Here is a 12,565-nt window from a genome sequence, read left to right as displayed (position 1 = left end):
CACGAGCCCGAAGCATGGCGAGTGAACAATGGTGCTGCTAACGTAGCGGTTAAGTAGCGGCTAACGTAACTGGCGTAGCGGTGGCCGCAAAGATGAAGAAGTACCTAAACTTAATTATGCAGCAGACTTGACCTGAGATTTCCAGGTGAGTGCCAGAACAAATTGAGAATAAAGGGTATTAGGGGCAGGTGTACAGGATATCCTAGCAGGGCAAGAGTACAGGATAAACTGACAAGGCAGGTGTACAGGATATCCTAGCAGGGCAAGAGTAAAGGATATACTGGCAAGACAGGTGTTATGTACTCTGGGGACAATCATCTTCCTGTCAGTTCAGCATTTCCAGGATCCAGCATCTCCGATGCCTCTCTGTCTCCGACCAATCAAACAAGACGCCGCTCGCTGTCACCTGCCGCTATCACTCCAACGTAATGACAGCGCAGGACACGGGGCATGCCGGGAAGTGTAGTCGTAACCGCAATTCTCTGCCTCCTTAGTCAGAGCCCCCTGAACTACAAGCTCCGGCGCGCAGCAGGGCGGCTGCTGTCAGTGCAGTCACGTGATGAGCAGTATGGCTTCCCGGTGTCTCTGGGAGACTGGCCGCAGCTGCTTATAGTACTACTGGGGACCGTGTGACCGGGGAGAGGCAGTTACTGTCGGGGCTAAGACATGCAGAAGATTAAGTCGCTGATGACCCGCCAGGTGAGTGTGTACTAGGTGCTGTCACCCTGCCCTGGGGACCATACTCTGAGTGTGAGTGCATGCTGCTGCATTGGGTTCAGTGCTCTGGTCTACAATATTTATTACTATTCCTCTTACCATTGCCCTAAAGACATCTTAATTAATGATGCCTCAGTCATACTCATATGTATTACAGCTGCTTTGGCAGTGGCTGTGGAACTACAACTCCCAGAGTGGACCTGTTATCCACAAGGGCTCATATAAACTAATACACACCAGTGTTGGAAATCAACGCTGGCTAACCGCATAGCGGGCCTGATTCAGAGTTGATTGGTGATCAGTGAATATGCAGATCGAATGAATATGAAATGGCTGAGCATGTATACCCATCGTAGCGTGCATGCGTCAGCCCTAATAGCGACGAAAAATGCATACAGTATGGATCATAAACGCAAAGCAGCCAGAGGTTGACTGACAGGAAGCTGGCGTTACGGGATGGTAACCGTCCGTTTTCTGGGAGTGTCAGGGAACCACAGGGGTGCTCAGGTGTTCTAAGGGAGAGTCTGTGATGTCAGCACCATCCTTGATTAGCCTGTCTTTGTCGCAGAGTTGTGGAAGGGTCAGAGATGCGCACACTTGCACAGACTGAAAATCATTCTACGGTTCATGAAGTGCGTATGGGTTTTCGGGTGTAGTTTGCACGGGGCTGGTTTTCTTTCTTTCTGGTAGCGGCTATCTACCAAATTTTGCATATCAGCCATTAGGTTTGAATAAGGCCCAGAGGACGCATTTGGCTAAATTTTTAACATAGCATGGCACTGGTAGGGAACTTGACGTCACACTGTAGAGGGGGGGGGGGGGGGGGGGGTTATTAGGGTTAGGCAACATGGTAGGAGGGTCAAGGTCTACCAATTTGGACTCTATTTCACCCGATTCAGGCGTATTGGGCCTAGAAATTGGGTAACATGCAATCCCGTGCAGTTCGGAGGTCGAACGGGCCGCACATAAGATACCTTGTGATGTATTGCATCCAATATGGTCTGTAGGTGTGTGTGCCAGCAGTGGCGCACCGCTGGGACACCTATCTGCAGAGCAGGGAAGCGCTGGGCAAGAGAGGCACTCTGCGCGCTCTATGGCCGTTATTCAGATCTGATTGCAGTACAAATTTGTTCTCAAAATGGGCCAAACCATGTGCACTGCAGGTGGGGCAGATGTAACACGTGCAGAGAGAGTTCAATTTGGGTGGGGTGTGTTGAAACCGAAATACAAATTGCAGTGTAAAAATAATGCAGCCAGTATTTACCCTGCACAGAAACAAAATAACTCACACAAATCTAACTCTTTCTATACATGTTACATCTGCCCCACCTGCAGTGCACATGGTTTTGCCCATTTTGGGAACAAAATTGTACTGCGATCAGATCTGAATAAAGGCCTATATCTCTGGTGGGCAGGAGATTAAAAAAAAACGTTCAAAAGAATGGGCGGCTGCTAATTGGCTGAGAGATCTTTCTAAGCCAATCAGTGCCTGCCCGTTTATTTGAATGTTTTTATTTTAATTCTCCTGCCCCCTGCCTGCAGCTCCCTGGGAGTTACATGTGATAAATGGTACAAATTGCACATTAAGTGCCAAACTGTATGTTAGCCCATCCAGGAAGCTGCTGGGGGAGCTCCATGGAAATCGGGTCCAACTTGTCCTTAGGACAAGTCTGACTAGTGTATTGGGCCTTTAGGCTGTGGGGCCAGGGGAAGGTTAGTGGTAGGCCAGTGATGGCTAACCTTGACACTCCAGCTGTTGTTCAACTACACATCCCAGCATTTGCTATTTGGCCATGCTAAAACTGATGCAAGGCATGCTGGGATGTGTAGTTCAACAACAGCTGGAGTGTCAAGGTTAGCCATCACTGTGTTAGGCTGTAGTAAGGGAGTGAAGGTTAGGAGAGGGCAGGGGGAGGTGGAAGGTAAGTATACTTACCTGACCCCTGTTGGGGTTCTCTGTATCAGGATGCTCGTATTGGTATTTTGACCATCAGCATCCAAAACACCGGTCATCTGTATGGTATACGGTCGTTAGGTTGATGCGCATTGGGTGGACCACTGATGGTCCACATGGGCCTACCATCCACTAGGGCATGGCGGGAGAATATAATAGTGTGCCAAGCCATGCGAGGCCCATCCGTATTGGTACTGGGGAAGCTGTCCTCTAGCTCATCCCCTCTACGCCATCCTCTGCATTTAACGCTTTGCCCAAAAAATGTCCCTAACGCCTGAGGCTATTTTATAGCAAGTTAAATATATAGAAGAAAAAACAGTTTTTCATAAAATTCAAAGCAAGGAAAATGTATATACAGGTGTGTCAACATAAACTTCTCATCAGATTGAGTAAGGTAGCAAGGATTGGAATGCCACATACTTTGCGATTTAGCAGCGCCATGCAACTTCTTCGTGAAAATGTGTCAATGTGCTTTCCTTAATACACTGCTAGCGAACAAGCTGGGTACAAAGGCAAATAAGACGTCCTACAGGATACGACCTCTGTCTTCTGTCTGTTTAACCAGATCATGTACTTTTTCATTAATATTCTGAATTCATTAGTTAATACTGTTCAAAGCAGCGAATAGGATGGTGAGTACTGTATTGGGGATTAGCATGTTTGTTGTCACAAAGGAATTAGTATAAAATAGCAGATTAAATGTATCTACAATATGCCTGGTGAGAGGCATTTGTACTGTATAAGAATAATGTCACCGGCACAATGACAGTGGTTATGCTATTTTAATTGTGTTGACATTATAATTATCACACATGATAATTAACAAGTAAATTTAAAACGATAATGCCCACACAGTTATATCCCTTCCACATGGCACTTATAACCTGGGTAATTTTGGGCTGAGGTGCAATGTGAAAGCATCAAAGAGAATTACTGAGGTCGAGCAACCTGGAAATTGAACCCAGGTTAAGCCCGGGTCTCCCTGTGTATAATTGGCGAACTGGTATTAGCGTGAAAAGGTGTGACCTGGGTTTCCAATGTAAAAGTGGTATTAAAATGCTTTTAATCACATTATACCGTGTCAGCAGTGTGCAATCAACATCACGCTGTTAGCTTTTTCAACTGTTAACAGAATAATTATTGACTTTTTTGACTACTATGCAAGGGTGAGAGTTCCAGATGAGACGTGCAGCTCTAGAGAAGTGCTTAATGATTAAGAACAGATTCTGATACGAGGATGTGAGTGTTAGCAGCCATCGCGTGGTAGATGGTTTTGACATTAATGAGGGGTATCCATTTAGCGTAATACACTGCTCAAAAAATAAAGGGAACACTAACATAACACATCCTAGATCTGAATGAATTAAATATTCTTATTAAATACTTTGTTCTTTACATAGTTGAATGTGCTGACAAAAAAAAAAAATCACACAAAAATGTATCAATGGAAATTAAATTAGTTAACCCATGGAGGTCTGGATTTTTAGTCACCCTCAAAATTAAAGTGGAAAAACACACTACAGGCTGATCCAACTTTGATGTAATGTCCTTAAAACAAGTAAAAATGAGGCTCAGTAGTGTGTGTGGCTCCCTACAATGCCTGGGCATGCTCCTGATGAGGTGGCGGATGGTCTCCTGAGGGATCTCCTTTCAGACCTGGACTAAAGCATCCGCCAACTCCTGGACAGTCTGTGGTGCAACGTGGCGTTGGTGGATGAAGCGAGACATGATGTCCCAGATGGGCTCAATTGGATTCAGGTCTGGGGAACGGGCGGGCCAGTCCATAGCATCAATGCCTTCGTCTTGCAGGAACTGCTGACACACTCAAGCCACATGAGGTCTAGCATTGTCTTGCACTAGGAGGAACCCAGGGCCAACCGCACCAGCATAGGGTCTCACAAGGGGTCTGAGGATCTCATCTCGGTACCTAATGGCAGTCAGGCTATCTCTGGCAAGCACATGGAGGGCTGTGCAACCCCCCAAAGAAATGCCATCCACACCATTACTGACCCACTGCCAAACCGGTCATGCTGGAGGATGTTGCAGGCAGCAGAACGTTCTCCTTGGCGTTTCCAGACTCTGTCATGTCTGTCACGTGCTCAGTGTGAACCTGCTTTCATCTGTGAAGAGCACAGGGCACCAGTTGCGAATTTGCCAATCTTGGTGTTCTCTGTCAAATACCAAACGTCCTGCACGGTGTTGGGCTGTAAGCACAACCCCCACCTGTGGAAGTCGGGCCCTCATACCACCCTCATGGAGTCTGTATCTGACTGTTTGAGTAGACACATGCACATTTGTGGCCTGCTGGAGGTCATATTGCTGGGCTCTGACAGTGCTCTTCCTGTTCCTCCTTGCACAAAGGCGGAGGTAGCTGTCCTGCTGCTGGCTTGTTTCCCTCCTACAGCCTCCTCCACCTCTCCTGAGGTCCTGTCTCCTGGTAGTGCCTCCATGCTCTGGACACTATGCTGACAGACACAGCAAACCTCCTTGCCACAGCTCGCATTGATGTGCCATCCTGGATGAGCTGCACTACCTGAGGCACGTGTGTGGGTTGTAGACTCCGTCTCATGCTACCACTAGAGTGAAAGCACCGCCAGCTTTCAAGTGACCAAACATCAGCCAGAAAGCATAGGAGCTGAGAAGTGGTCTGTGGTCACCACCTGCAGAACATCTCCTTTATTGGGGGTGTCTTGCTAATTGCCTATAATTTCCACCTGTTGTCTATTCCATTTGCACAACAGCGTGTGAAATTGATTGTCAATCAGTGTTGCTTCCTAGAGGTGTGTACACATGGGCATTTATCGCTGGCAATATGGTCGCTGAGTGACCATATTGCCAGTGATTGGAGTGTGCAACGGCGATAAATCGCCGGGTGTGCGCTCCCGTTTTTAGCCCCCTTATGATCGCTCCTGCAGCTGATTCCCTCTGCGGCTCCCCTGGCAGAGGTTCCCTTTCATCAGCGACCATCTGTGGTCGCTGATGAAAAGGGGACACTGAGCAATGTATATTTTTTTTTTTTTAAGCAGTGTAAAAAATGATCGCGAGCAACGTTTTTTTTTTTTTTATAGGTAATCCTATTAAGACCCCCCCCCCTTCTTTTGAAAACACACAATTTCAGTAAAAGTGTTTTCGCAGTCACAGTCTCTGCTTTCAGGAATTTTATTTTGCCTGCCCGTGGTATTGAAGTATACCCTTCAATGTTGGAGATCTTATGGCAGAGAGCTTAACACAATACTTTTTTTAAGCCAGTGTAGTGGACACAGAGTTCGCCCACCCCATGATTGATCAGTATGTGGTCATAAGGTCGACACACAATAAGTCCACACATTAACAATGTTGACAAACATTAGGGGGACAAGGTCAAAAGGCTAGCACATGCAAAATGTCGACATGGAAAAATGTCAACATGAGGTTTGCATATTTTATTGTTAAAACCGACTTACTTGACCACCCCAATGGGCATAAAGGTAGAAAAAGACGTTCATGTCAACATTTGCCGACATAGACAAATGAATGCCAACCTTTTTCCTGTCCTCTTCTGACCATGTCAAACTTTTTTTGCTGTGTTGACCTTTTGCATGTCAACCAATAGTGGTCTGCCTAGACACTGCCAACCTAATGATCCAAGAGGGACCTACAACCCACAAGCAGGAATAACCATCAGTATGAACCTTCTAATGGCCAATCTCTACAATGAGTCGACCAGCAACACTGATAATGAATTGATGTAGTTAAGCACTTTATTGCGGATGATGTGTTTAATGGCCTCTCCTTTTTTTTCATTAGTCATTTTTTTAGCAAGAAATTTAATGTGTGGTCTCTAACTGATCTTAACTTTCTGATTTACATATGTAAAGTAGTATTGCCTAATGGTATCCTAGGAGACCACAGTGAGTTGACACTTATTAGGTTTGCAGAGTTAATAATCATTTGAGGATTGGCAGATTGAGTAGGAAAACATCAGGGTCTGGAGCAGTTCCCGTGAACTCCGGTCCAGGTGGTCTTCATGCTATTGAAGATATTTGGGCTATTTCCAAAGCAGGACGCAAAATGTTTAAAACCCCCAAATGATTAACGTATTGTGCAGACATTACACCTGCGGAGGAAGGTTTGGCTTCCAGCAGTGGTTACATTGATGTCCTCTGCAATTATAACACTGAGAAATGAATATATCAGTATTAGGAAAGCCACGCAGGAAATGCCCGATATGAACACTGCAGATGGTCAGTACATTTAATTCCTAAAAATCTAATTCTATTTCATTCATCCATATTGGGAAATTACAAATGAAAAATTTGAATTGCTTTTTCTTTTTTTGGTTAATGTTCCCCAAAAATAATTTGAAGCTTCCAGGCATGTTAATCTGGGGGGCCAGGTGTGCGCCACTGAGATTGATTGAAGAACAATTATTTTTTAATATCCCCCTCTACATTAGTAGTTCCCAGCGATCCTCATGGCTGTACCGCCCTGATTTGGGAGGGAAGATCGGCTGCAGTCCTATAATGAGCCAGCATATTTCATATTATGTAACTATGGTAACTGCACAACAAGGATATGGTTGCTAGGTCGACAATATGAATGTCAACCAATGAAGGTCGGCTGAGCATAGGTCAACACATGAAATAAGTCGACAGGGTCAGAAGGACGACACACACAATGGGAAGGTCGGCAGTCAAAAGGTTGACATGAGTTTTTCAGGTTACTTGTGTCGACAGGCGGTATTTTATACCCTACCGTCCACTAGGGTGTGGTGAGAGAATATAATAGTGTGCCTGAAGCATGGCGAGCGTAGCGAGGGGACGCGGTAAACTTATATGGTGCTCAGGTCGACTTACTTTGAAATTTGTGTCAAAAAATTTGAAAAACTCATGTCGACTTTTTTACTGTTGACTTTCCCATTGTCGACCCAATGCTTGTGTCGATCTTAGCCATATTGACCTTTAGTGGTCGACCTAATGTATGTCGACCGTCATACAGTCCCATACCCGTACAGCAAAACCCAACAATTCACAATCATTCTGACAGTACACTGCCAATGAATTGTGGAGGTTGGACGTTTCCATGGTGACCTAAACTACCTGTGATAATATGCATTTATGTCCGGTGTAATGCAGTCTGGTGCTTTCCAATATGATAATACACAGAGATAGGAGAGACATGGGCTGATACTGGTAACATAGCACAGAGGTCACGGGGAATGCAAGCATTGGAATGTTTCAGGTATTATTGCCTGGTATCTGGTCGATAGGGCGACACAGGACAAGGTCTGCACAAGAAAGGCCGACACAGATTTTTACAGATTTTTTTTGTTTTAAACCAACTTTTTTTTTTAACTTTACAACCCAATACGGTAATACCGTGTCCTTGTCGGCATAGACACCAAACACTGTGAAATTCTCGTTTTGAGCTTTAGCTTGTTTTTACATTTTGTCCATGTTGACCTTTTGTCTTGCATCGAACTTTGGTCCATGTCTACCTTTTTCATGTGTCGATCTATTGCCTGTCAACCTAATAATTCACACCCTTATTGCCTCAGTGTGGCAGAAATCTCTAACACGGCAAATCTGTTAATAGCAGACCACTAAATGGTACGTGTGCATTTGTCCAGCATGCAGGAATACATCTGGCATTGGAGCTTAACTTGTAACCATTTGTTTGTTTTTTAGGGTCTCAAAAGCCCACAAGACAGCGGCCATGATCTCAGTCCTGTGGAGAACTTTCGGATTCCAACCAAGGTAATAGCTTTCATTTGTAATGTTACATGTTGCAGATTGGTTAAGAATCTCTTAATGGTTTACTTAAATCTTAAGTGGAAATCCAATAAGATGCAAGTTCATTGTTGAAACTTAAGGCCCCCATATACTATGGGAATTGGGCCAGATTTCACCTGATTCCGATAGTTTGGGCCTTGAAATCGGCCCAAATGTCATGTGTTTGACATCCGATCTGATGGGCGGTCCAGTGCGCATCAGATCGGAGATTATATGTGCTGCACCTAAGTTAAATCGTATGTACAGCCAACATTGTGAGTGCTTTTTAGCTCCTTCAGTCAAATCAGTGGCTGCCCATTCATTTGGATGTGTTTTTTTTTTTTTTTTTAGTTCTCCTGCAGCCCGGCCCTCTGTGTCCCCCGACTCCCTCTACCTGCAGCTCCCCGGGAGTTGCGTGTGATAAATGACATGTCATTTATCACATGCAAAAATTGGCTCATTAAGTGCCTAATGGTTTGTGAGCCCTCCCAGGAAGCTTCTGGGGAAATCTTGTCCGACTTGTCTAGTGTTCCCTCTAGGAATTTTTGGGGGCAGCGCAATGAGGGCGGAACATCATTGTAGGCGGTCCCGGGCCGCCGACGTCAATAAAGGGGGCGTGCCCGGCCACCGACTTCACAAAAGGGGGCGTGCCCGGGCCACCGCGTCACTAAAAGGGTCGTGCCCAGGTTTCTTCCGTTGTGCAAGGGGGCGGACCTGGCCCCGCCGAAGTCCCTGAGCTGCCGGGGAAGCCTAGCGCCGCTGAGATTGTAGTGCCTGGAGCTTCCGGGCACACCAGCAAGTCAGGCAGCAGGCTCTTTTAGCGGGGCGCTGCTGGAGGGGCAGGGCGCATTTTGCCCTTTAAAAATCGGGCAGGGCGCAGCACCCCGCTAAAACAGCCTAGTGGGAACACTATTGTCCGAAGCCTAATGTATGGGGGCCTTCAGACACCCAAGAATTGCCAGCTCCAATTAAAGAGTTAAAAAAATAAAAATAAAAACTCAAAAGTATGAATTCCATTTCTTTTAAAAGGAACAAAATTTAAAAAGCTAAATAAAAAGTGGAACAAGAACATCTGTCATCCTACCAGGAGCCAGTTGATTTAGGATCTATACATTATTATTATCCTCTATTCATATGACGCCACAGGACATTCGTAGGTGGAAGGATTTTATTGTGGAAAGATCAAGATTTATTGAGGGTGGGTGGTGACACTGCAGAGCCCAAAACTAGGGGCGTGATGAGGCATTGTAGAGAGAGAGAGTTTAATAGGACATCATTTATAGCAAACAGAAGAACTGTAAAATAAAAGTGATGGGTTCTACTTTTTTTTAATTTTTTTATATATTTATTTTAATATATTGAGTCGTGCATTTTATTAAAGAAGGTCTCTACCCTAAATAAAATGTAATGTACTCTACAGTATGAGCTAACCCCCCCCCCCCCCCAATTATTATTGTTACTAGGTACTGTATGCCCCATTCACTGCATCCAGCATGGCTCACCCCTGCCTGTAACATCTAGAGATCAGATCAGAATGACCCCTTTGCACTCAGTCTCCCCCTTATGATAAGATTAAGCATTCATTTGCAGTATCTTGTATTTGACCCAAATATGTCCTCTTAAGTAGTAATGTGCTACAATGTTTCCCACTGCATATTATGTATTATTTTTAACAGCACATTGAAAGGGTGTAAGTGGTAACTTACTACATATATATATATATATATATATATATATATATATATATATATATATATATATATATATATATATATATATATATATTTTGGATAATGAAACTTGCTTTTAGTATTAATGTACAGTAACTGCAATGAAACTTCCTCATTGATACAGCAGGGGGCAGTCTTGCATTGTGAAACCTCCTGCTCTATATGAGGACTAGTCACACATGATTCTGTGGCACAATGCTTATGCGTTTTCGTGCACTTTTTTCCCTCAAAATGTAAATCTGTGTATTTAGGTTTTTATTTCCTGCTATTTTGAATACAGTCTTGGGGCCAGATGCACTAAGCTTCAAAAGTGATAAACAACCAACCAATCAGCTCCTGCCTGACATTTTTCAAACACAGTCTGTGACCTGGAGAGAGCTGATTGTGCTTTTCTCGCATTGGACGGAGACTTTTGGTCTTTCTGAGTGATTTTCGCCGTGTCTCTCCGTGTAGCAATTCTCCATCTTTTCATGGAGAAGTGGAATGTGAACTATTAAAATAAAAGTTTTTTTGTTTTAATTTTGGTGTCAAAAAATGCTATTTTTATTCATGTGCACATGAATATATATTTTAATCTTAAAAAATTTTTTTTTACACAGAGCAGCCAGCAGGGGGCCGGGAGCTGAGCTGCTCATTAGATATTCATATATTCACTGCACCCGATTATTACATATGCATGATCGGGAGCAGTGAATGTACCCCTGCTGGCTCTGGGGGGGTGGCAGCTTGTGCTGCCTGGGTCCCGGGGAGCCCCCCTCCCCCCCACATACGTTCCGGGGCAGGCAGGGAGACTTCCAACTCGCCCCTCCGACATTGAATACAGGGAGAGCGAGTGGCAGCCAGCCCTCCGGAACACAGCAAGAGTGCAGCAAATCCTAAACAGGATTCGCTGCACACGGCGATATTTTACATTGAATACTGCCCATAGTATTGCGTTCTGCAGCTGTAATGAGCCTAACAGAGCAGGAATACATACAGATTGCTGCTGTTGCTTGGCTATATGAATACATGTGCTTAATGCTTAGGCCCCTGAATCTCACCCTATAGGCGCAGAACTGGAAGTAGCAATGTTTGATTACTACAATCAAATCAGTTGGGAGTAATTGGTGTTAAGCTGCAGATTTTGTGTGGACCTTCATAGGTTATGTTATATTGAGAAATCAACACAATTCTCATATTTTGGGCTCTATACACCACTACAATGGGTTTCAAATGAACCAATCAAGATGTGCTGTAACTGCACAGTTTCAGCTTTAATTTGAGGGTATTTACATCCAACTCAGGTGAATGGTGTAGGAATTATGTCTATACGTACCTCCCACTTACTAAGGGACCAAAAGTAATGGGATGGGTTTTATCCCCGGTGAAATGTTCAATCAGATTTAGGTCAGGTGATTGACTCGGCCATTGTATAACATTTCACTTATTTGCCTTTAAAAAAACCTTGGTTGCTTTTTGCAGTATGCTTCGGGTCATTGTCCATCTGCTCTGTGAAGCGCCGTCCAATGAGTTCTGAAGCATTTGACTGAATATGAGCAGATAATATTGCTGGAAACACTTCAGAATACATCCTGCAGCTTTTGTCAGCTGTCACATTATCAATAAATACAAGGGAACCAGTTCCATTGGCAGCCATACATGCCCACGCCATGACATTTCCACCACCATGCTTCACTGATGAGGTGGTATGTTTTGGACCGTGAGCAGTTCCTTTCCTTCTTAATACTCTTCTCTTCCCATCACTCTGGTACAAGTTGATCTTTGTCCCAGAACTGTAAAGTTCAGCTTCACCATCCGTCTGACATTGAATCTTCAGCTTCATCATCGATTGTCCGTCTGACATTGATTGAGAACTGTGGATTGATGTTAGATGAACAATCATATATTTTTCAGTTCCTTAGCAACCTCATAGATTGTTCGTCCTACATCGTTTTACAGTTCTCCAAGACCAATAGTTTGTTCAACATCGGTACCACAGTTTCCCAAGACCGATAGCTGGTTCAACATCGGTACCACAGTGTCTTCAAGTAGTATTCTTCAGTCACTTCATAGTGCCAGTGTTCCTGGTACAATGCAATTCTGGACTATTTACCTCAGTCAAGTATTCCATCTTCTCCATTTCCGCATGTTGAGTTATATATATTATTGACTATCGTTTGTTATTACCATTTTGGAAGTACTGCTCAGTTATCCTTATTGTCTGCTGCTGTTGTTATCATCTTGTTTGCCTAAATAAAAGAATTACTTTATTATTACTTTTTTGGGTACTTGTTTCCTAGCACGGCCACACCGATTTCCATCGTTGTTGTCGTGTTGGAAAAATCGCGTCCATCGCATGCGATTTGGTCGCATGCGATGCGACCGACCAGATTTTTTTATTGAATCAAATGTGAATAGGGTCCCTGGGACCCGAT

The 12,565-nt window shown here is 44.3% G+C and overlaps 1 protein-coding gene across 1 annotated transcript in view; it reads left to right on the top strand.

Moving 5' to 3' along the window:
* The first annotated feature begins 509 nt into the window (after window positions 1-509).
* The window catches only part of VPS50 (VPS50 subunit of EARP/GARPII complex), a 198,191-nt gene continuing 186,135 nt past the window's right edge, over window positions 510-12,565 (top strand). The window contains exons 1-2 of the mRNA XM_083189450.1: window positions 510-699; window positions 8,338-8,406. Coding sequence (XP_083045576.1) covers window positions 667-699; window positions 8,338-8,406 — 102 coding nt within the window. The 5' untranslated portion in view covers window positions 510-666. The remainder of the gene's footprint in view (window positions 700-8,337; window positions 8,407-12,565) is intronic.

The sequence above is a fragment of the Crinia signifera genome, chromosome 5, assembly GCF_055691185.1.
Source record: "Crinia signifera chromosome 5, ASM5569118v1, whole genome shotgun sequence".
Classification (NCBI taxonomy): domain Eukaryota; kingdom Metazoa; phylum Chordata; class Amphibia; order Anura; family Myobatrachidae; genus Crinia; species Crinia signifera.
Note: the sequence above shows the minus strand (reverse complement) of the source record. Positions and strands in the feature narration are given on the sequence as shown.